At 44.2% G+C, this 24,862-nt stretch overlaps 1 protein-coding gene across 22 annotated transcripts in view; it reads left to right on the top strand.

Annotated features, from left to right (window-relative positions):
- SHLD1 (shieldin complex subunit 1) overlaps positions 1 to 24,862 on the top strand; it is a 123,870-nt gene that overhangs the window by 22,506 nt on the left and 76,502 nt on the right. For 15 of the 22 annotated variants that reach the window (XM_033185679.1, XM_033185677.1, XM_033185675.1 and 12 more), the window contains one exon: positions 2,253 to 2,434. In XM_033185679.1, coding sequence (XP_033041570.1) covers positions 2,257 to 2,434 — 178 coding nt within the window. In that variant the 5' untranslated portion in view covers positions 2,253 to 2,256. Of the gene's footprint in view, positions 1 to 2,252; positions 2,435 to 2,522; positions 2,849 to 5,358; positions 5,417 to 18,658; positions 20,224 to 20,770; positions 20,838 to 24,862 lie in introns of those variants that run through there. The other 7 variants (XM_033185691.1, XM_033185692.1, XR_004431151.1 and 4 more) reach the window with 6 other exon arrangements.

Below are 24,862 nucleotides of genomic sequence, written 5' to 3'. Positions count from 1 at the left end.
TGATTTTCCCAACTTCTCTATCAATTTCAGGGAAGGCTTTAAAATCATTCACAACTTCCACTCCATCAGTCCTTCCAGCAGGCATTTAGTTTGTGGTTTAATTCATCCATTGCAACTTCGATGAGTGCTATTGCATCAGCAATAGTGAATGATTTCCAGCACTACATTATTTCCAGTTTACGATCTGCATCAATTGCTGATTGAATGTGATCAAATACCAGGCAGATGTATGTGGCCTTGGGAAAATGAATGATGTCCTAGTCAAGTGGCTGAAGAAAAAGGTTGTATTTGCAGATAAAAATACAACCTCAGCATTTTCATGTTCATGGCAAACAGATTCAGGATGGCTGGGTACGTTATCTATTATTAATAGGTCCTTAAATTCCAACCCTTCCTCTTTCAAATATTTTTTTCACTTCTGGGAACCATTGATGCATTGGCGGAACCATTCTATAAACAAGACAGCTGTCACCCATACTTTCTGATTATATGACCGGAACACAAGCATAAAGAATTTTTGGTTTTGCTTTTGAGGGCACATGGGTTCTTTGCTCTGTACACCATGCTTGGCTTTGTCATATGCCCCGCAGCGTTGCCACACAGTACTAGAGTTAATCTGTCTTTCCATGCTTTATGCCCTGGTGCTTCCTTTGCACTTTTATGAATTTAGGTTCTGTTGGTCATCTTCTTCCAGAAGAGGCCAGTCTTATTGCAATTGAAGACTTGCTGTGTATGGTATCTTTTCTCCTTAATCTACTTCTTCAAGTCTGCCGAAAATGTGGCAGCAGCTTCTTCACTGGCAAATGCAACCTCTTTAGTAGTTTTTATGCTTTTCAGTCCAAACCTATTCTTGAATCTGTATAACTGTCCCTTACTTGTGGTAAATGGCTTTTGGTGTCACTTGTTTCAGGGGATCCTTGCTGATGTCTTTGTGTAGGCTCCGTGCTTTCTGGTACAACACATTGCTGTCAGAACACCTTTCTGTTCATGTCTTCTACCCGCAAATGTAATGCCTTTTCCATCTTAACTAAGCACTTATGTGCTATGGCCATAACTCCATAACCTTTTTTTTTTTTTTTTTTTTTGAGACAGAGTCTTGTGCTGTAGCCCAGGCTGGTGTGCAGTGGTGCGATCTTGGCTCACTGCAACCTCCGTGTGGCTATAACTTTTGCAGTTTGAGGTGTGTCATCAAGACTGGCATGAATTTTTTTTTTCCTTCTTCACAATTTCATGGATAGAAGATTCCTTGTTACAGTAGATCTTAGTAACCTAGGCATATGATTTTTTTCTTTCCTTATTGAGTTGAGAACTTTTACCTTTTTTTTTGAAATGGAGTTTGCCCAGGCTGGAGTGCAATGGCACGGTCTCGTCTCACTGCAACCTCCACTTCACGGGTTCAAGGGATTCTCTTGCCTCTGACTCCCAAGTAGCTGGGATTACAGGTGCCCACGACCACGCCTGGCTAATTTTTGTATTTTTAGTAGAGACAGGTTTCACCATGTTGGCTAGGCTGGTCTTGAACTCCTGACTTCAGGTGATCCACCCGCCTCAGCCTCCCAAAGTGCTGGGATTACAGGTGTGAGCCAGTGCACTCAGTCAACTTTTACCTTTTTGCCTAAAGAAAGTACTTTGTGGCCTATCTTTGGCATATCTGACTTGCCGGCATCACTACTCTTGTGTTTTGGAGTTACTTGAAAACAAGCACTGTGATACCACAACCGTCAATCTCATAACTGAGAAGGCTACTGAATGACTAAGGGACAGGTTCAGTATAGTTCAGATACACTGGACAGAGGGGTAATTAATGTCCCAGGTGGGATGGAGTAGGACAGCACGCGATTTCATCACAATACTCAGAATGGTGCACATTTGGAAACTTATCAATTGTTTGTTTCTGGAGTTTTCCATGTAATATTTTTGAACCATGGTTGAGTGAGATTAACTGAAACTGCAGAGAGCAAAATCACACATGAGGGGGGACTACTGTAAATCATTCTGATTTCACTGTTGTTTGACCTTTAAAATTTTTTGGTTGGGTATGGTGGCTCACACCCATAATCCCATCACTTTGGGAGGTGAGGTGGGAGGATTGCTTAAGCCCGGGCATTCAAGACCAGCCTGGGCAACTTAGTGAGACCTGATCTCAATAAAAATTAAAAAAACAAATAAAATTCTTCAAGCTCTTGTCTCCAGTGAAGGATCCTGCTATGTGGTGCCTTTTGTATTGAATTGTTTTATTTTTTCCATGGCAGGACTATGGCAGCCAGGGATACCACTTCAGGCAGCTTGTCAGAGGAGAGCAGTGCTTTGGACCTGCCATCAGTGTGTGACATAAGAGATTATGTCCTGCGGAGACCCAGCCAAGAAGCCAACAGCGAGGCTTTCAGTTCTTTGGAATTCCATTCTCTTCCTTGTTCTTCTGATGTGGATCCAGGTAATAAGCAGAGTTGAAAACAAACGAACTTAAAAACAACCAGCAGCTATACGGGTGTGTGATGATTTGTTTCTCTCTCTTCCAATAGCAGATCTCTGAGAAGGCTTCATTGTCTTAGGCAGAAAAACATCTTACCTAAGCCAAGCTGTCAGGAGGAACTTCAAAGGACAGCTTCCCTGGCACAGCAATGACAAGGAGCTGTTTCCTGGAGTCTTTTTGTTATTGTTGCTGTTCATCTCAGGTCCCTTTCTAATCTCCCTCAAAATGAATTCAGAAACAGGGGAATATTTGGTTCAACAGAGAGTGGAATTTTTTTTGTTTTGTTTTGTTCTTTTAAAACTCAGAAAATAGCAATGTGGGCCTGTTATATGTAATGAGTAGTAAAAATAGAGACTTTAGCATTCCTTGTATGAAGTATACTCTGGATTTAAGTAACAACCTTTCTACAAGGTTTCCTGACTAGATTGCCGAAACGTCTATTATTTAAGCGAATGCTAATTCCCTGATGGAGATAGTGACTGTCTTTAGTAACTGTAAAGCCCTCTCTTTCATATTAATTACCTGATCTGAGTCTGGAGGTCCACAGACCTGGATTTATTTATTTACTCATTCATTTCTTTTTAGTTTTGGTTAATCCCCTGGGTTTATCACACAGACCTCGATTTAAAGTTCAGCTCTGCCACTTACTGGCTGTGTGACTTGGGGCATGCCCCTTAACCCCTCTGAGCTCCAGCGTCGTCTACAAAATGGCGATCAGAATGCTTGCTCCACCCAGTCAGGTTTAAGTTAAGATAAACCTGAAAGGCACTTAGCATGGTTTTTCTGCCATCGATGGGTGCTCAGTCAATGTTGTTGTTGTTAATATTAAGAAATGCATATGGCCAGGCATGGTGGCTCATGCCTGTAATCCTAATACTTTGGAAGGCTAGACAGGTGGATCACCTAAGGTCAGGAGTTCAAGACCACCTTGGCCAACATGGCGAAACGCTGTCTCTACTGAAAATACAAAAATTAGCCAGGTGTGGTGGTGGGCGCCTGTAATCCCAGCTACTCAGGAGACTGAAGCAGGAGAATCACTTGAACTCGGGAGGCAGAGTTTGCAGTGAGCCGAGATCGTGCCACTTCACTCCAGTCTGGGCGAAAGAGCGAAACCCTGTCTCAAAACAAAAAACAAACAACAACAACAACAAAATCCAAATATATGTTTTTAGAAAGAACTCATTGTGAGTACTAAGGAAATGTAGGCTTTAATGATGATGAATTCAGTGATGACTATAGGTGGGATGTGTAACTGTCATTGCCTTCAAGAATTCTATGGAGAAATATGTTTAAACTCCTTTGGGATTCTCTTCTGATTTTCAGGACATAGAGTAATCAGGATCAGTAAGTCTCCTGTTTAATTTAGTACCTGACTGTGTTAGTTTGTTCTCACACTGCTATAAAGAGATACCTGAGACTGGGTAATTTATAGAGAAAAGAGGTTTAATTGGCTCACAGTTCTGCAGGCTGTACAGGAAGCATAGCAGCACCCACTGGGCATCAATCAGGGTGGAAGGTGAAGGGGAAGCTGGCACTTCACATGGCTGGAGCAGGAGGAAAAAAGCAGGGGAAGGTGCTACACACTTTTAAACAACCAGATCTCATGAGAACTCAGCACCAAGGGGATGGAGCTATAAACCATTTAGGATGAACTGCCCCATGAACCAATCACCTCCCACCAGGCCCCACCTCCAACACTGGGGATGACAATTCCACATGACATTTGGGCAGGGACACAAATCCAAACTGTATCACTGACCAAGAATTAGATAATTCTTTATCCTTTTCCTTTCTAGACTTAACATCTTGGTTCCTTTGACCTTCCCTTTTTTCCCTGCCATCCTGCTGCCTCTACATGACTTTCCGTCCCTAAAATGGATTTTTTCATCATCCCTGGGTAGCAACAGCATTTCTTAGAATGAGTGAATGGAGGCAGTTGAACAGAACTTTGTTTATGTATTTATTTATGTATTTAGAGACAAGATCTTGCTCTGTGCCTAGGTTGGAGTACTGTGGCACCATCCCAGCTCACTGTAGCCTTGAACTCCTGAGCTGAAGCTATCCTCCTGCCTCAGCCTCTCAAGTAGTTGGGATTACAGGCTCACATCACCATATCTGGCTTTTTTTTTTTTTTTTAATTTTAAAAAAATTTTTTGTAGCGACGGGGTCTCACTTTGTTGCCCAGGCAAGTCTCAAACTCTTGGCCTCAAGTGATCCTCCCACCATGGCCTCCCAAAGTGCTGGGATAATGGGAGTGAGCCACCATACCCAGTTTGAACAGAACTTTAGAAATATTAGCAGGTTGAAATACTTCGAGACAATGGCTCTATTCCCTTAGGGAATTCAGTGTGGACTCAGTTGTTATTTTTTATTTCCTGTTAGTTGACTAACCTGTAGAAAAGCAACTGTTATTAATTGGAATTAGTTGACAGCTCTGAAAATAAGGAGCATGTTGAAATATTTATGTAGGGCTGTTTGTTAAAAATATGGATATTCTATGCCAAAAAGGTTGTTTGGGGAACCCATGTCTAAACATGAGAAGGGGTACTCAAACACTAAGACAGCCATTTCACACGGTATTAGTGGCAGTCGTGCTGGATTAGACAGTCTGGTTGGAATTCTGGTTCTGCTTCTTCCCCTGGTTTGACTTTGGGCGAGCCACTTAGCCTCTCTGTACCTATCTCCTCATTTGTAAAATGGAGATAACAGCACCTCCTTGTTGGGGAGGCCATAAGGTCATAAAGTTGTACAAGGTAGTGCATGAGGCATAGTGTGTGGCACGGAGTGGACTCTCAGGAGATCCAATTCCTCATCAGCTGGGGTGCTCAGCACACTGCAGTACTGTCTGGTCAGTCAGCTCAGGCTTTTTTTTTTTTTTTTCTGAGATGGAGCCTCTCTGTGTCACCCAGGCTAGAGCACATTGGCGTGATCTCGGCTCACTGCAACCTCTGCCTCCCAGGTTCAGGCGATTCTCCTGCCTCAGCCTCCCAAGTAGCTGGAATTACAGGTGAGCACAACCACACCTGGCTAATTTTTGTGGTTTTAGTAGAGCTGGGGTTTCACCATGTTGGCCAGGCTGGTCTCGAACTCCTGACCTAAAGTGATCCACCTGCCGTGGCCTCCCAGAGTGCTGGGATTACAGGCATGAGCCACTGCTCTGGGATTACAGGCATGAGCCACTGTGCCCAGCCAACTCAGGCTTTTATCACAAATACCATACACTGGGTGACTTCTCACAGCTCCAGAGGCTGGAAAGTCTAAGGTCAAGGTGCCAGTGGATTTGGTGTCCGGTGCTGTCCCTGTTCTTGATTTGTAGACAGCCACCGTCTTCCTGTGTTCCTCACATGGCCTAGAGAGAGATCCTCTTTCTCAGGTGTCTAATAAGGGCACTAATGCCATCATAAGGCTTCCACCCTCAAAACTTAATTACCTCTGGCCGGGCACAGTGGCTCACGCCTGTAATCCCAGCACTTTGGGAGGCCGAGGCGGGTGGATCACCTGAGGTCAAGAGTTCTAGACCAGCCTGGCCAACATGGTAAAACCACGTCTCTAACACAAATACAAAAATTAGCCGGGCATGGTAGAAGGTGCCTATAATCCCAGCTACTCGGGGGGCTGAGGCAGGAGAATCGCTTGAACCCAGGAGGCAGGGGTTGCAGTGAGCCAAGATCGCGCCATTGCACTCTAGCCTGGGGTCAAGAGTGAGACTTTTTCTCAATAAACAAACAAACAAACGAACAAACAAACCCCACAAAAATTAGCTGGGCGTGGTGGCATGTGCCTGTAATCCCAGTTACTAGGGAGGCTGAGACATGAGAATTTCTTGAACCCAGGAAGCGGAGGTTGCAGTGAGCTGAGATTGCACCACTGCACTCAAGCCTGGCGACAGAGTAAGACCCTGTCTCAAAAACCAATAATAATTGGCTGGGTGCAGTGGCTCATGCCTGTAATCCCAGCACTTTGGGAGGCCAAGGCAGATGGATCACCTGAGGTCAGGAGTTCAAGACCAGCCTGGCCAACATGGTGAAACCCTGTCTCTAATAAAATTACAAAAATTAGCTGGGTGTGGTGGTGGGTGCCTATAATCCCAGCTACTCGGAGGGCTGAGGCAGGAGAATCACTTGAACCCAGGAGGCAGAGGTTGTAGTGAGCCAAGATGGTGCCATTGCACTCCAGCCTGGGCAACAGAGCAAGATGCCATCTCAAAAATAATAATAATAATAATAATAATAATAATAAATAAATAAATAAACATAAAAAAACACATTGGTTTACTCATCCTACCCCATGGAAGGCTCTGGATGTGATTATTGTTCTCTGTATACTCAACACTGCACTGTTTTAGGGCACATTAATAGTGATCACTCCCATTTATTGAGCATTTACTACTTGTCAGGTTTTATATTGTCAGGCTCCATGCTAAATATTTCACAAACATTATCACTTTTTTTTTTTTTTTCATTTCGACATGGAGTCTCACTCTGTCGCCCAGACTGGAGTGCAGTGGCATGATCTCGGCTCACTACAACCTCCACCTCCTGGTTCAAGCAATTCTCCTGCCTCAGCCTCCCGAGTAGCAGGGATTACAGGTGTGCACCACCATGCCCGGCTAATTTTTATATTTTTAGTAGAGATGGGGTTTCACCATGTTGGCCAGGCTGATCTTGAACTCCTGACCTCAAGTGATCCACCTGCCTCAGCCTCCTGAAGTGCTGGGATTACAGGCGTGAGCCACCACGCCTGGCCTAAACATCACCACTTTTAATTCTTATCAAAAACCTGAGAAGTGGAAATCATTCCCATTTTATAAGTGAGGAAATAAACTTGGAAAAGTTAGGAAACTTTCCTAGTGTCACTTAGCAAATGACAGAGCTGGCTGAATCCAAAGGAAATGTTTCAACTCCATTTTTTTTTTCTTTTTCAGGGTATGATCTTGCTTTGTTGCCCAGGCTGAAGTGCAGTATTGTGGCCCCCTGGGCTCAAGCAATCTTGCCTTCTCAGCGTCTGAAGTAGTTAAAACTATAGGTGTGCATTATCCTGCCTAACTAATTTAAAAACAATTTTTTTTTTGTTTTTTTGTTTAGAGATGGGGTCTGACTATGTTGCCCAGGCTGGTCTTGAACTCCTGGGCCCCAAGTGATCCTCCCGCCTCAACCTCTCAGTGTTGGTATTACAGGCATGAGCCACCACACCCAGCTAAAATCACATTTTATTGGAAAAAAAGAAAACTTTTTCTAACCTGAGAAGTGACCAAGAGGATGATACCACTGAGAAAAGGAACTGCTGCAAATAAATTTAGGCTAGTTTTGTTAGCTTGATAGAACAAACATTTTGGAGAGTTGGAGGGAGTTTTACAGAGAAATATTAACTTTTTGATACTATTTTATTGAAACTTAAACATTTTAAAACAATTTTTGTTTTGCTGTGCACTCTGCCATTCTATAGTACTTTTATATGTTGTGTCACAATAACCACTAGGTTTGTTTTTAAAAAGGACCAGGGCTGTGAGCGGTGTGACTCACACCTGTTGTCTGGCATGTTATGAGGCTGAGGCAGGAGGATCCCCTTTTTTTTTCTTTTTGAGGCAGAGTCTGGCTCTGTCCCCCAGGCTGGAGTGCAGTGGTACAATCTCAGCTCACTGCAAGCTCCGCCTCCTGGGTTCACGCCATTCTCCTGCCTCAGCCTCCCGAGTAGCTGGGACTACAGGCGTCCGCCACCACGCCCGGCTAATTTTTTGTATTTTTAGTAGAGACAGGGTTTCACTGTGGTAGCCAAGATGGTCTGGATCTCCTGACCTCGTGATCCACCTGCCTCGGCCTCCCAGCCATGCCTCTTGTTCATAGGTAGCTGTAGTTACGGGTTCTCTCCCCATGGTCCTTCAGCAGGCTCTTGCTGACATTTTAATCTAATTCTGATAACTCTGGATTTATTGCTTGCTCAGAGACATGCCCACCTTTACACTAGTCTCTACTGGGGTACTGCTGGCCACCATTCTCGCTCTGATTCTTAACACTTCCAGTTCCCAAGCCAGTCTGATGTTCTTGGTTTGCTTACTTGCTGTTATGTGTCGTAAGGACGTTGATCTTCCACGGATTGGTAAATATAGCCAAGGTTTCCAGCTGGAGGGTCATTCAGGGTGACTCAGCATTGGTCTCTGCCCATCCTGGTATTTACTCAGTGAGGCACACACTGTTGGCTACCTTCATGTAGCTTGTGCTCGGCTCAAAATAGAGTTGACTATCTCAAGAACTGGCAGAGTATGGCAGGTTGCTTACAGCTGAATGGGGGTCTAAGGGTGAACTTGGGACCTGGCTTCCCCAGCTACTGGGTGAAATAGAGCCAAGCTTTGATCATTAGGATTCATTAACTTGGTATAGTTTTTACAATTTCTGGTTTTTTTTTTTTTTTTTTTTTTTTTTTTTGAGACAGAGTCTTGCTCTGTCACCCAGGCTGGATTACAGTGGTACAATCTCAGCTCACTGCAACCTCTGCTTCCCAGGCTCAAGCGATTCTCATGCCTCAGCCTCCCTAGTAGCTGGGATTACAGGTGTGCACCACTATGCCCAGCTAATTTTTGTATTTTTAGTGGAGACAAGATTTTGCCATGTTGGCCAGGCTGGTCTCAAACTCCCGGCCTCAAATGATCTGCCCACCTCAGCCTCCCAAAGTGCTGAATTACAGGTGCGAGCCACTGCATCTGGCTTGACTGTAAGAGTTCAGTCATATCATCTGTTGTCAAACTCTTCAGTCAAAATCCAGACACACAGTTGGCAAGGCATTGGAGTTCACAATGGAGGAGTGGTGTAGTCTTCTGGTGGCACAGCACAGCCCAGCAACAGGCATACTGGAGAGAATACCCAGAAATCCAGGCAGGTGGCAGGCAGTGTGCAGGTGGCTTCTCAGTGGGTAGCAAGGTCCCAGCTTCCAGGTTGGAGTCAGCATCACAGTTCTAACCCCTGGAAGAGTAGCAGGCCAAGGAAGGGTGACCTTAGATTTAGGATGCAACAAGGACCACTGCAAAACCCAGTTACAAGAACATGGGCCCAGCTTAAGCTTAACCTGGGTACAGGATTCCCCATTTCACCTTGCAGCTGCCTCTGACTATGGGCCTATCCCTGGCCCACTTTTCCCAGCCAGGAGTTTCGAAGGGGCTGCCTGCCTTCCTCCTTCTCACTTCTTCATCTCAGGATTGTTCCTCATTCCCAGGCACATGGCCTCTACCTCCATTTCCCTCTGGTCTAAGCCTGCCCTTACTCAGATGCCAGTGATCGTCCCTAGGAGCCAAACTGGATAGACGCTTCTCTGTCCTTACGCTATGTGCCCAACTGCCGCATCACTGTTCATGCCCTGGAGGAACGAATTAGTAGCAAGGAAATGAGACTTAAGAGCACTTTCCAGAAAACTGTTGGGTTGATAAGAATCTGAGAGTGTTAGAAAAACCTCAAAAGCCTTAGTCATTCCAGTCTGAGTATGCAAAAATGGGTAAAACTAGGCTATATATATCTAATAAAGACAGAGTCCATCTGGCCGAAGTTCCCACCCAGCCACTCCTCATGAAATGCCGGTAAAATAAACAACTTTTCACTTAAGGGAGGTGCAGAATTATGAAATCCTCCCCTCAGCCCTTCCTCGTGAGATATGGCAGAAGACCTGCTGCTGCCAAACAGGTCTTCCTGAGGGCAGGTGCAGAGGCTTATGCCTATAATCCCAGCACTTTGGGAGGTAAAGGTGGAAGGATTGCTTGAGCCCAGGAGTTCGAGGCTACAGTGAGCTATGATCGTACCACTGCACTCTAGCCTGGGGGACAGAGTGAGACCCTCTTTCTAAAGAAAGAAAAACATAGAGTGTTCCTGGAACACCTTTTTCATAACGTTCTTCTGTTTAGGCCCCTTTGAGATGTCATATTACACTACTTTTGTTTTTCTTTTTTTTTTTTTTATTGAGACGGAGTCTCGCTCTGTCGCCCAGGCTGGAGTGCAGTGGCCGGATCTCAGCTCACTGCAAGCTCCGCCTCCCGGGTTTACGCCATTCTCCTGCCTCAGCCTCCCGAGTAGCTGGGACTACAGGCGCCTGCCACCTCGCCGGCTAGTTTTTGTATTTTTAGTAGAGACGGGGTTTCACCATATTAGCCAGGATGGTCTCGATCTCCTGACCTCGTGATCCGCCCGTCTCGGCCTCCAAAGTGCTGGGATTACAGGCTTGAGCCACCGCGCCCGGCCTACTTTTGTTTTTCGACTGAGTATCGCTCTGTTGTCCAGGCTGGAGTACAGTGGCGCAATCTTGGCTCAGTGCAACCTCCGCCTCCTGGGTGCAAATGATTCTCCTGCCTCAGCCTCCTGAGTAGCTGGGATTACAGGCACCCACCACCATGCCCAGCTATTTTTTGTATTTTTAGTAGAGACAGGGTTTCACCATGTTGGCCGGGCTGGTCTTGAACTCCTGACCTCAAGTCGTCCATCCACCTTGGCCTCCCGAAGTGTTGGGGCTACAGGCGTGAGCTATCACACCCGGCCAATCTTATACTACTTCTTTCCTGCCAGCTCCAATCAAAAAGCTCCTCTGCCTTGTTTTTGGGACTCTGTGTAATCAGCTGCCTGGGATATTTGTTCAAAATATTTAACAACCAATACAGCAGTATTGCAATATTTCAGCAACTGGTACGGCTATACAGGTGCACATGAGCTGAATAGAGGCCCCTGCTGCTGTCCAACTGCACATTAACACAGGCCTGCCAGTCCTGTCAGGCTTGCTTTTAGGCTGAGCCAACTGTTAATGTCTTAGCTGCATTGTCCCCCTCTCTGGAATGTGCCCCCTCCTCCCTGGTCAACTCCAGTCCACTCCAGAGATGGCTGAATTGAATCCATTAATTAGTCCCAGGTACAGACTTGTTGCTGGACTTGAACACACTGCCTGTTAGATACTTGTTTTCTTTCTCCTTTGCTAATTGGCTCAAGGGAAGCATAGAGTATGCAGAATGGAAGAGCTGCTAAGAAACATGATCTTGGTTAAACCTCTCAAAAGCAAGATCACAAAGGTCACTCGAAGGCCCAATGTGTACTGCTGGAGCTTGATAAACTCTGGGTAGCTCATGTGGCATATCTCACCTGCGCCCTCTGGAACCTTTGTCCTGGAGAGCATCCAAGGTACTTTCTAAAATAGGACAAGGAGTTTCTCTGAAGTCGTTGTTAGACATTAACAATACAGATGTAGGAAATATCAGCCCTTTCCTCAAACTTGAACTTCTGTCTAAGAGCAGTGTTGGGGAAATTGGTTGCATGTATACAGCAAATTGAATGTTAAACACAATAAGTCTTTGATGATTAAAGGCCATAGCTGGCAGGCAGCTATAAGTTTAAAATAAGTAGTGATTTAATTCACCTTTAGTCTTATTCTGGGAATCTGTCAACATCCCAGTCTTCAAAGCTCATTTTATAACTTGTGTATTTAGGCATTTCATCCAAGGAATTTAATCTTTAACAGTAAAAAAAAAGTTTGTTGTCTTCCTCTCTATAATTCATATTTCTTTGTAATTCTATAAAATTTTATTTCCAAAAGGAATGAATTATAAGCTCTTAGATTAAAAAACTCAAAATAAAATGTATATACTAGTTGTTGAATTCCTGATGTGTTGTGGTTATAGTTTTAAAATAGGAGTCAGGGTGTATTTTAGATATATATATAATGCGAAAGACATTTTATAGGTGCATTAAGTGGTATCCAACCTAGTGGCTAATACCCAGTCACTAGACTGGACCTAAGATTCGGAGAGGAAAGGAAAGAAGGGAATAATGGTTATTGAGCCAATTCCCTGAGAAATAACTGAGGACACAATGGGGTACATTTTATCAGATACTAACTGGATGGGCTTTATTTGGAAGGTTTGGGTGTTCTGTGTGGCAGTGCTTCTCTGCTTTTGTTGCCTCTTCCTAGATGTGGGGTTTTTTGTTGTTGTTTTTGGTTTTTTTTGAGACAGAGTCTCTCTCCGTCACCCAGGCTGGAGTGCAGTGGTGAGATCTCGGCTCACTGCAACCTCCACCTCTCAGTTTCAAGGGATTCTCCTGCCTCAGCCTCCTGAGTAGCCGGGACTACAGGAGCCCACCACCACACCCGGCTAATTTTTGTATTTTTGTATTTTTTTTTCCTGATCAAGTCTCGTTTATTGAGGGCGTTGGTACAGCTTATATAGGCTGGTAAGAAAGAGGAAGTGCGGCAGAGCAGGCGGGGAGGAGAATAATGAGAGACGTCACCAGGCGCATGCTCGGTAGACTTAGTCTTTCCCGGGCGCAGGCACTTATCTACGCGCGCGCGGGAAAAGTTCGAGCGCGCTGGAAAAGTTGATGATGAAGAACCAGGAAGTGTGCCATCTTGTCTCCGCAATGTGGAGCTTAAGCAACAGAGGCCGCGGCAATTTCCGGGCCTCAGGGCTCCGGACAGGTTCTCCTTTTTTATATTATTAGTGACTAGAAGATAGTCCTTCGGGAACTGTGCCTGTCTTAGGTTGGAGTGACACATCTCTTCACTGGTACCCGTCATGGGATTAGGCAGTAGCTATGACGGCCCTCCTGTCTTAGGTTAGTGAGAGATGACACTCTCTTACCCGTCATTGGCTGTCCAGTTCAGCGCCCAGGGAAGGTGGTTTACGGCAAGGGTAAGTATGGACCACCGTGATCTTCTTGTTCAAGGCGATGATAATGGACCTGTATGGGTTGGCTTGGATGGCCTCAATTTGTTGCTTAATGAATGTCATGAGCTTATTGAAGATTATAGGTCCCAAAGAGAGTACGAGCAATAGGCAAAGCCGGGGGCCCAAGAACGGTATAATATAGGGGAGGAGTCCATGGAACCCAGTCCAAAACGGGTTATCAGTCATTTCTTTTCGTCGTTTTTCTAGGTCTTCTTGTAGACGCTTGATTTTATCTCTGACGATCCCGGACTTGTTGGCGTAGAAACAGCACTTTTCCTGTAGAGCTAAGCAGATACCTCCCTCTTCGGCAGTTAATAAATCTAGGCCTCTTCTATTTTGGAGCACTACTTTTGCCAGGGAATCTACTTGATCTTGTAGATCCTGTATAGTACTTGAGATGGCCTGCATATCTGAGATCAATTGGCGAGACAATTTGGTGTATTGAGTAACAGAGCCCCCTAGGCTTGAGCCCCCCAGTTGCTACGGCAGTAGTGATGCCTAATCTGCAAGTAGGGGATAAATTGTATTGCCCTTTTGGCTCTTCCCAGAAAGTGATCTATAGCTGGGATAGGTGCAGGCTCATCTCCAGGGATAATGTCTGCATCTGGCAGAAGAGTGGCTAAGACACAGCGTCCTGTCCAGTTGACAGGCAAATAGGTATACGCTCTATTATTGCCACATATAAAACTGAACTGTTTGGGGCACACAGCGATTGGGAAATATTTGTTGTGATAGAACAATTATTGAATTCAACAATTCCTACATCAATGTCGTAGGTGTTATTGAGGAAAGAGGGGGGGGAGTAGAAGCAAGGGGAGTTAGAAAATTCTAGAGGCTGCACTTGAAGGAGAGGAATTATGGTGCAGGAAATATTGGATGTATAGTTTAAGTCATTGCTGGGTATGGCAAGAGGAACGGGATCTCCTAACGGTAAACATAGCCAGCAGTCATTGGCTAGACTAGAGTTGGAATTATTGAGCAGATTATGAGTAGCAGTGAGGAGGTCAAAAGTCTGGGGATCAATTTTTTCTTTCCCTCGGATTTTGGGCAGAGCCAAAGGTGGTAGCGAATTTCTGGATATAGAGATTTTTGCAACTCTTCAAGTTTTTTGTGCACCATAATTTCCTGGACCCTATCTTGTGGGCCCCCTCCGTCAGAGGTATGGAGAGGGGGATGAGTATTCCAGCAGACAGTCTGGCCTATTGTACCAATGCAGCCAGCCACTTCAAGGTTATGGTTATTTCCCAAAACTGTAGGGACATTACTGGCCCCTATAGTGGGGTTTCTAGTTGTAGCTAAGATAGCAGTATAGTATGTCTTATTGTCAGAGGTGCATTCTTGATAAGTGGTGTAGCAGGAGCTGTGCATGGTAGCCTTAAATGTGTCGCAAGGGCAAGTTGTAGCGCCCCCTCTGCTAGATATTCTAGGGGTTGACACACACCTCCATTTGAGGGAGTCACTAGGCAGGTATGCTGTGTGAGCGGAGCAGGACACAGTTGAGAGGTATTTATTTGGAGGGGAGGTCACATATCCCCCATAACAATCACAGGGCTTACCGTGCCGTTGTTGTATATGTAAGGGCCTCACATAGATTACCGAAACCGGTATGAACCTGGAATACTTGGCAAGTCAGCACTAAGGTCCCAGGGGCCTGTAGTTGGAGTTCATCTCTGTAATAGAAGGAGAGGGTACTCTCAGGAGAGAGTTACTCCCTGGATTGACTATTGTTAGGTACCTGTCTTACCAGTCGCTCTGGCACCATCTGGCTGCATCATGAGTTTGGGAAAAAACACAAACTGAGCCTCTTCCCCAGATTAACACTGGGTCTGGACCATGCCATGTGTTGTCTAATGGGTCTTTCCACTTAACATGGCAAATTGTTTTTTGGAATCAGAATGCCAAAATCGATCAGCTGCTGATTTGTTCAGATCATCTAAATTTAAAAATTCAAAATGGCCGGCGCGGTGGCTCAAGCCTGTAATCCCAGCACTTTGGAGGCCGAGACGGGCGGATCACGAGGTCAGGAGATCGAGACCATCCTGGCTAACACGGTGAAACCCCGTCTCTACTAAAAAAAATACAAAAAAACTAGCCGGGCGAGGTGGCGGGCGCTTGTAGTCCCAGCTACTCGGGAGGCTGAGGCAGGAATGGCGTAAACCCGGGAGGCGGAGCTTGCAGTGAGCTGAGATCCGCCACTGCACTCCAGCCTGGGCGACAGAGCGAGACTCCGTCTCAAAAAAAAAAAAAAAAAAAATTCAAAATAAAGAGTGGGATTAAGAATGTTTCTAGGGGTGCCCTTAGTAGGGTACCATTCTCCCTTTTTTTCTTTTTCTTTTTTTTTTTTTTTTTTTTTGAGACGGAGTCTCGCGCTGTCACCCAGGCTGGAGTGCTGTGGCCGGATCTCGCTCACTGCAAGCTCCGCCTCCCGGGTTCACGCCATTCTCCTGCCTCAGCCTCCCGAGTAGCTGGGACTACAGGCGCCGCCACCTCGCCCGGCTAGTTTTATTTTTTCAATGGTGGTTTTTAAGGATAGGTGAGCTCTTTCAATTATTCCTTGAATTTTTGTATTTTTAATAGAGGCAAAGTTTTATCATGTTGGCCAGGCTGGTCTCAAACCCCTGACCCCAGTTGATCCACCTGCGTTGGCCTCCCAAAGTGCTGGGATTATAGGCGAGAGCCACCAAGCCCAGCCTCCTAGATTGAGTTATGCAGATTCAGCTATCTAGACTGAATTTTCAGCTCCAAAATCAGATTTTGAGCTCTTTGCATGCTGCTGTTAGAAGGCAGCAGTGAATTTTAATTGTATGGCCTGGGGTGTGAAGGATAAACCATAAGCGTATATGACTAATAGTAAGAGTTAGAGAAGGTTACAGTATGAGCTAGTGGTTCCACACAGCTCTTTAGGAACTACAAGTTTGAGATCAAGTGGGGTCATGAGCTTGTGGGGCCCTGGATGCTCTACCTTATGCATCCAGGCAAGTATTCATCCAAAGAAAGGGTGCCAGGATCAGGAGGAGTTCGAAAACCACTGAATGGCCGGGTGCGGTGGCTCACACCTGTAATCCCAGCACTTTGGGAGGCCGAGGCAGGTGGATCACTTGAGGCCAGGAGTTCGAGACCAGCCTGATTAACATGGCAAAACCCCATCTCTACTAAAAATATAAAAAAATGGCCAGATGTGGTGTTGTGAGCCTGTAATTCCAGCTACTCAGGAGGCTGAAGCAGGAGACTCGCTTGAACCCAGGAGGCGGAGGTTGCAGTGAGCCGAGATGGCACCAGGGGCACTCCAGCCTGGGCAACAAAGCGAGACTGTCCAAAAAAAAAGTAGAAAAAAAAAAGAAAGAAAGAAAACCGCTGAGCTCAGCTAATCCTCTCATTTTCCACATGGGGAAGTTGAATCCCAGGATAATGAAGAAAATCACCCAAGATTGTGTAGTAACCTGGCAACTCCTATTTTCTGGGTGACCCTCTGTGCAGACTTTTCTAACTGTAACTTCTCTATCCCTTCTTTAAAAATAAAAAAGTATAGTTCTCTATAACTTTCAATATATACTGCTAAATTATGTATCACATTAAATAGTCATTGGAGAGGATAATAATAGAATTATTTTTAAAAGCTCAAGAATGTTATCTGCCACCTGTGACATCTCTCGTTGTTCCTCACTTTTAAGTTTCAAGGGCACTTGCTATGGGGGACAAGGCTCATTTACTTCTGTGTACTTTGCCTGCAGTCACAGTTTTAAAAAGATATCCCAACTGAGTTGAAAAACTGGCCATGTTACTGTCTCAAGCCACACCTCCAGGGCACTTATCTGCCAAGTCCGGGTGCACAGCAGTGTGACCTCATGTTCTGGCCTGATAGCTCCCCTCAAGGGCTTTTTCAAGTAAGCATTCGGCTGACTTTTTACTCAGCTGTGTCTTTTTGAAATACAAGGAAACAACTGGATTGCAATAGTCAATCCCAAAGACTGTAGGTCATAAGACCCCCATTTCAAACAGACACCGTCTCTAGTTTCATTCACTGTTGTATATTTATAAGATAAAGACTCTACACAAGGGAAGACCAAAAGAGGGATGGTTTTCCATTTGTTGTGCACTTACATTTCAGGCACTGTGCTGTGCATTTTACGTATGTTGTTCTTTGGATTCTCACAGCCACACCCAATAAGTAAATCCTATTATGATCTCCTTGTTACCCATGAGGAAACAGAGCTTCAGAGAGGCTCGTTTCATATTAATGTTACCCACAGATTGGTGGAAAGCTGAGACTCAAACCTGGGTCAGGTTGATTGCAAAGGCAGAACTTTAAAGAAATGCAAACATCTAGGTATGATTACATACTATGCATTAAGAATTAAGCTTTAGGCCGGGCGCAGTGTCTCACACCTGTAATCCCAGCACTTTGGGAGGCTGAAGTGGGCGGATCACCTGAGGTCAGGAGTTTGAGACCAGCCTGGCCAACTCTGTGAAACCCCATCTCTAGTAAAAATACAAAAATTAGCCGGACGTGGTGGTGCATGCCAATAGTCTCAGCTACTCAGGAGGCTAAGACAGGAGAATTGCTTAAACCTGGGAGACAGAGGTTGCAGCAAGCCAAGATCGTGCCACTGCACTCCAGCCTGGGCAACAGAGCGAGACTCTGTCTCAATAAAATAAAAAAAAAGGAATGAAGCTTTAAATATTTGCAGTTACTTCTTTAAGTCTGCGCTAGCATCTTTCTACTAACTCAGTATCTTCAAGCTGGCCGATATCAGTACCCTGTCAGGATGACTGTGACTCCTGGTCCCTTGGACCACCATTGTGTCCACTGTCCACTGAGCTCTCCCTTCCATTTTTCCCGTCTTCCTGTTGTGGAAGAAGCTTGAACTACCTGTGCACTAATTGGAGAGAAGGTGTTGGGGCTCAGAAAGCAATGTCCCAAAACGAAGATCTCTGCCACAGCCTCAGAAGCAAAAGTTTTTCTTTGACCTTTATCTGCCCTCTTGTATCTCAGTCTCATTCTCTACCCAAGGCCAGACATAGAAGCTAGAACTCCTCTTCCCCAAGGCAGGTCATAGAAACCAGAATCCCCTTTCTCCAAAGCCAGCCATAGAACCTAAAAATGTTACTCTGATTTTTCCTCTGCATTTCTGGGTAAAACTTTGCCGTAAAGAAATTATCTGGCTGGGTGCAGTGGCTCACCCTTGTGATCCCAGCACTTTGGGAAGCTGAGACGGGAGGTTTGCTTGAAGCCAGGAGTTCGAAACCAGCCTAGCCAACATAGCAAGACCCCGTCTCTACAAATAAAATAAATTAACTGGGCATGGTAGCATGCACCTGCAGTCCCAGGTACTTAGGAGGCTGAGGTGGGAGGATTGCTTGAGCCCAGGAGGTTGGGGCTACAGTAAGCTACAGTCGTGCCACTGCACTTTAACCTGGGTGACAGAATGAGATCTCATCTTTTTTAAATTAAAAAAAAAAAAAGAAAGAAAAATTATCTGACCTGCCTTGTTTGACTCTAGGCCATAAGACCCCCATTTCAGAGAAGGTCCTGACCCACACCCCGAAGGAAGGAGTGCTGCTCAGAGAGGCCAGGAAGAATCTGGACAGACAGGCCTTGCTGGGCTCCCCACTGAATCTATTAACATCAGATCTTTCCTTTTGTGTTCAATCATATTTCTATACTTTGATGTAGTGGGGTTGCCTTTGCCAGTGCCCCCAGCTGCCCCAGTGAATGTGGGCAGGGGAGGGGAATCTCTGGCCCGGGAAGACAAAGAGGCTTCGTAGGCCAGATCATTTGTTGAATTGGCAGGATCCTCTCATGTGTGCCTGCTGGCCACACTGCTATTTCTGCTGTTATAGAAATATGAAAATCATATATCTACAACAAAGTCCATAGTTTATTGAACCTAAGCATAAAAATGGACAATTTCCCCTGTGTCTTTGGGTTTTCATTCTGAAGCCTTCGGTGTGTACACATTAAATAAATTTGTATGCCTTTCTCCCATCAATCAATCTGCCTCATGTCAGTGATTTTCAACAAACCTTCAGGGGCCAAGGGCCTTGGTCCCCACAAAGGCATCGCCTTCTCAGTTAAATTTCTCACACCAGGTAGGATACAACTTCTTATGTGAAAACCCAGGGAAGAAAACAAGTCAGGAATTTTAACTCTCTTTGCTGGAATAAATGAAGCCCTTGATCACCTTTTCTACCCAGAAGTTTTCTCATCTGGTGCCAGAACTCTTCTTATTCTTGGCTCTTTGCCCTGAAGTTGCTGTTTGTCAGCTGAGTGGCTGCCCTTGGCCAACCTTTTAGCTCCCTGGAGTTTTTGATAGTTGGCTTTTGGTAACATGCTTGAAGTTACAAACACCCAGTTTATTAGAACATAACTTTTAAGGATAAAGGCTTTTATGTGAATTCCTGGGTCCCCCATGTTTGACTGGCCAGGTTCAGGTTTTGCCCTCTGCCTGCAGGAGCTGCCTGCTACACCCAGACCCTGGTGTGAATAGAGAATAAGGATCGGTCAGTGTCTAGCATATGGTAGGTGCTCAGTAAAGGCTGGTGAATGAATACATGAAAAACACATATAAGTGAAACTAGATACGGTTTAAAAATGGAGATCAAGTATTTATCACAGTGCCTTGCTCATCCATTTGTAACATTATCATAAAATTTAAAGCCGTGTGTGATCTGTGTAGGATAATATGATAACATTTCTAAGTTTAAAAGCATATATTATTATATAAGCACTGCAGATTTGTTTAACTCTTGATTGGAAAGTCAACTAGTCTCTCTTAAAAGCCCCTGGCTTTTTTTTCCTTGAAAAGAAAACAGTAGAGAAAAGAACAACTGTAAGGAGATATAATGGTGCTGAGAATAGAATATTATTCCTACGTTTCCCCATCTTGAAAAAAGCATGTTCCTAGTGAAGTTGTTTCTTTTTCTAGCAAATATTTCTATAATAACCATGCATGGAATTACGGCTTTAAGGATACCCCTAAATTGCTTTCAAAGCTATTTTCTTAAGAAAACTGTATTCTGTATTTTAAGCATGTGAGGTTTTTTCCTTCTTAAAAATAATACAATTGAGGGGCAAATTTAAATAAATAATAATAATTTACTTAATAAATTATTATAATTACAAAATAAATAATTTAATAAATTAAAAATAATAATTATTTAATAAATTAAAAATAATATTATTTAATAAATTAAATAATTTAAATACATAAATTATAAAAAACAAGCAAATGGATATACCCCTATTTCTTCGTAATATATTCAGTAGTTGTTTTGTCCAGAATTTTCTTTTACAAAGAACTCTTGGAAAATATTAGGGATTGTTAAATGCAGTTTAAATAAGATGAGGAAATGACCCACGGACCAACACCATTTTAGAAGTAGAGTTTGAGAAAAAATTGGTTAAAATAATATTGCATGTTTTTAGCCAATAATACACAGAGAGCTGCTCTGAGCCTAGGCCTGGAGGTGGTGCCTGGCAATTTCTTGGATCAGGCAGTGTTTGAGTCTACTGCCCTCTGGTGGCTACCTTTTATACTTTCCTGCGCCTTACTGAGAAAAAGAATTTAAACATACCAGATTTGTGTTAAACCTTTCTCATTTATTCTTTGCAGAGTTCTGTGCCTACTTGAGCTATTAAAAGTTCTCAGAGATTATTTTACTCAACTGAAATCCAAGAAGGTAATTTCTCTTAAGGTCACCACTGTTAGGTGTATTCACTGCACATGCATTACATAATTTGAGATCTTTTTTCATTTATCCAGCTGGGTTGATTTCAGGCTAACATACACACATGAATAGTGATGTCTAATTTTTTGGTTAGGCTCAGTGGCTCACGCCTGTAATCCCAGCACTTTGGGAGGCTGAGGCAGGTGGATCACTTGAGGTCAGGAGTTTGAGACCAGATTGGTCAACATGGTAAAAACCCTGTCTCTACTAAAAATACAAAAAAAAAAAAAAAAAAAATAGCTGGGCATAGTGGCACGCACCTGTAATCCCAGCTACTTGGAGGCTGAGGCATGAGATTCACTTGAACTCGGGAGGCGAATGTTGCAGTGAGCCGAGATTGAGGCGCTGCCCTCCAGCCTGGGAGACAGAGTGAGACTGTTTCAAAAAAAAAAGAAAAAGAAAAAAAAAAGATGTCTGATTTTTCTTTATACATTTGCCAATAAACTTTGTGCTTTTTTTTTCTTTTTGGCAAAGACCAAAGGATTTAAATTTTACTTTTTTTTGATGAAATTATAGTACCATTTAAGGATAATTGACCAGGTGCAGTGGCTCATACCTGTAATCTCAAGACTTTGGGAGGCCAAGCTGGGCAGATCACCGAAGGTCAAGAGTTCAAGACCGGCCTGTCCAACATGGTGAAACCCCATCTCTACTAAAAATACAAAAACTATCTGGGCGTGGTGGTGGGCACCTATAATCCCAGCTACTAGGGAGGCTGAGGCAGGAGAATCGCTTGAACCCAGGAGGTGGAGGTTGCAGTGAGCTGAGATTATACCATTGCATTCCAGCCTGGGTGACAAGAGCAAAATTTGATCTCAAAAAAAAAAAAAAAGAAAAAGAAAAAAGAAGAAAAAAAGGGTAATCACAAAATTGAAAAAAAAAAAAAAAAATTTTGGGACTTGTTAACTAATAAGATGGCATAGAACTATTTCTCCTTGTTCTTCCATGCCAAGCAACTATGAACCCTGGAAATGCAAGAGGCAACCAAAGGAGAACTTGGAGATTTAGTAAGAAGGTGAATTGGTTTGGGGTCCCAGGACTGGAGGAACAATATGGTGTCTGAGTGTCTTCTGTCCTCCTACACAACTGATGAAGGTGACCCAGACCCGGTGCATCCTAACCTGCAACCTAGCAACAAGAAGGTGGCCCAGTACCTTCTCCCCAGGACTGACAGGTTGTCTATCCAACATGACCAGGAAAGCCCAGCCCCCGGGAGGGGGAGATTAATAGGAGACCACTAAGTAGCCAGAGGAAGTGCTCACCTTCAGAGGGCCTGGGACTTCCTTCCCCTGCTGAGTGATAGCTCTGTGGCAAGCACATACATGTGGGAGGATTCTGCCAGTTCAACAAATGATCTGGCCTGGGAAGCCTCTTTGTTCCCCTGGGCCAGAGCCTCCCTCGCCTGCCTACATTCATTGGGGAGCTGTGGGGGCACTGGCAGAGGGGATCCCACTACATCAGACAGCCCAACCCAGGGACCTTCCTCCTCCCAGGGAGCCTGAAACTTCCTTCTTCCTCAAGAGATTCCCATACCCTAAGGATGAGGCTTGGGGATACATCTTCCATTCCTTCAGGCAGCACCAGCAGGGGCCTGTGGAAACCTCAGCAGTTTCAGATAAATCAAACAGACCAAAAAAAGCAGCAAAAACACTGAAAATTAAACTTACATTGAAATCACAATCACAAAAGTAGGCCAGGACCTGCATGCTAAAATAAATGATTTCTTTCTTTTTTTTTTTTTTTTGAGATGGAGTCTCACTCTGTCACCAAGGCTGGAGTGCAAGGGCGCGATCGCAGCTCGCTGCAAACTCCACTTCCTGGGTTCAAGCTATTCTCCTGCCTCAGCCTCCCAAGAAGCTGGGATTACAGGCACTGCCACCATGCCTGGCTGTTTTTTGTATTTTTAGTGGAGACGAGGTTTCACCCTGTTGGCCAGGCTGGTCTTGAACTCCTGACCTCAGGTGATTCACCCACCTTGGCCTCCCAAAGTGCTGGGATTACAAGCATGAGCCACCACACCTGGCCAAAATAAAGGATTTCAATAGGACCAAAATTCTCTAAATGTAATAGACGAAATGTTTAGATACAACCAAAGATCACTTGTCATACTAAGAACCAAAATATTACAACTTGAATGAAAAAAAGACAGTCACAGCTGGGCGCAGTGGCTCACGCCTGTACTCCTAGCACTTTGGGAGGCTGAGACGGGTGGATCACTTGAGGCCAGGAGTTTGAGACCACGTTAGAAGATATAGTAAGACCCTGTCTCTTCAAAAAATAAAAAAAATTTGCCAGGCAGGGTGGCACCCACTTTTAGTCCTAGCTACTTGGGAGGCTGAGACAAGAGGATCGCTGAAGCCCAGGAGTTCAAAGTTGCAGTGGGCTATGATTGTGCCACTATACTCCATCTTGGGCAACAGAGAAATACCTTATTTGACAAGGATTTTAAAGCAGCCATTATAAAGATGCCTTAACAATCAATTATAAGTTCTCTTGAAACAATGAAAAAACAGAAAATCTTAGCAAATAAATAAAAGTTACAAAAAGAAGCCAGTCAGCTGGGCGCAGTGGCTCCCACCTGTAATCCTAGCGGTCTGGGAGTCCAAGGCAGGTAGATCACCTGAGCCCAGGAGTTCAAGACAAGCCTGGGTAACATGGCAAAACCTCGTCTCTACAAAAAATACAAAAATTAGCTGGATGTGGTGGTGCGCTCATGTAGTCCCAGCTACTTGGGGGACTGAGCTGGGGGAATCACTATTGTCCTGGAGGTGGAGGCTGCAGTGAGCCGTAATTACACCACTGCCCTCCAGGCTGGACTACAGAGCAAGACCCTGTCTCAAAAAAAAAAAAAAAAAAAGAAAAGAAAAAGGAAATATAAATGATAGAATCAAAAAATAGCCAAACATTGATAAATTGGACCTCATAAAAATTTAAAACTTTTGCTTTGCAAAAGCCCATGTGAAGAGAATGAAAAGACAGGCCACAGACTGGGAGAAAATATTTGCAAATCCCATACCTGACAAAGAACTAGTTTCTACAATATGTAAAGAACTCTCAAAAGTCGACTCTCAAAAAAAAAAATACAGTTCACTTTTACAAGTCAATACACAATTCAGTTTCTCCACATCCTTGCCAACACTTGTTATTTTCTACTTTTTTGATAGTGACCATCCTAATGGGTATGAGATGATATCTCTCTGTGGTTTTGACTTGCATTTTTCTGATGGTTGGTAACATTGAACATATTTTCCACCTGTTCATTGGGCATTTGCATACCATCTTTGAAGAAACATCTGTTGAAATCCTTTGCCTATTTTTAAAATTGGGTTTTTTTTTTGTTACTGAGTTGTAGGAGTTCTTTGTGTATTCTAGATATGAACTTCTTATCAGATAGGTGATTTGCAAATATTTTCTCCCTTTTTGTAGATTGCCTTTTCACTCTGTTGGTTGTGTCCTTTGATGCGCAAAAGTTTTTGAGTTTGATATTGTACTATTTGCCCATTTTTGCTTTTGTTTCCTGTACTTTCGGTGTCATATCCAAGAAATCATTGCCAAGTCCAATGTCATGAAGCTTTTCCTCTGTGCTTTCTTCTAGGAGTTTTATTTATTTTTTTATTTCTTATTTTTTGTAATTAAAGAGTCTTTCTTTGGTCTGTTGCCCAGGCTAGAGTGCAGTGGCATGATCTGGGTTCACTGTAGCTTCTGGCTCCCGGTTTCAAGAGATTCATGTGCCTCAGCCTCCCAAGTAGCTGGGACTACTGGCGTGTGCCAACATGCCTGGCTGATTTTTTGTATTTTTAGTAGAGATGGGGTTTCACCATGTTGGCCAGACTGGTCTCGAACTCCCAATGTCAAGTGATCTGCCCGCCTCGGCCTCCCAAAGTGCTGAGATTACAGGCGTGAGCCACCACGCCTGGCCTTGACTTTGTTCTTTTGCATGTGGATATGCAGTTTTCCCCTCACCATTTGTTGGAGAG

The sequence above is a fragment of the Trachypithecus francoisi genome, unplaced genomic scaffold, assembly GCF_009764315.1.
Source record: "Trachypithecus francoisi isolate TF-2019V2 unplaced genomic scaffold, Tfra_2.0 Lachesis_group21, whole genome shotgun sequence".
Classification (NCBI taxonomy): Eukaryota; Metazoa; Chordata; class Mammalia; order Primates; family Cercopithecidae; genus Trachypithecus; species Trachypithecus francoisi.
Note: the sequence above shows the minus strand (reverse complement) of the source record. Positions and strands in the feature narration are given on the sequence as shown.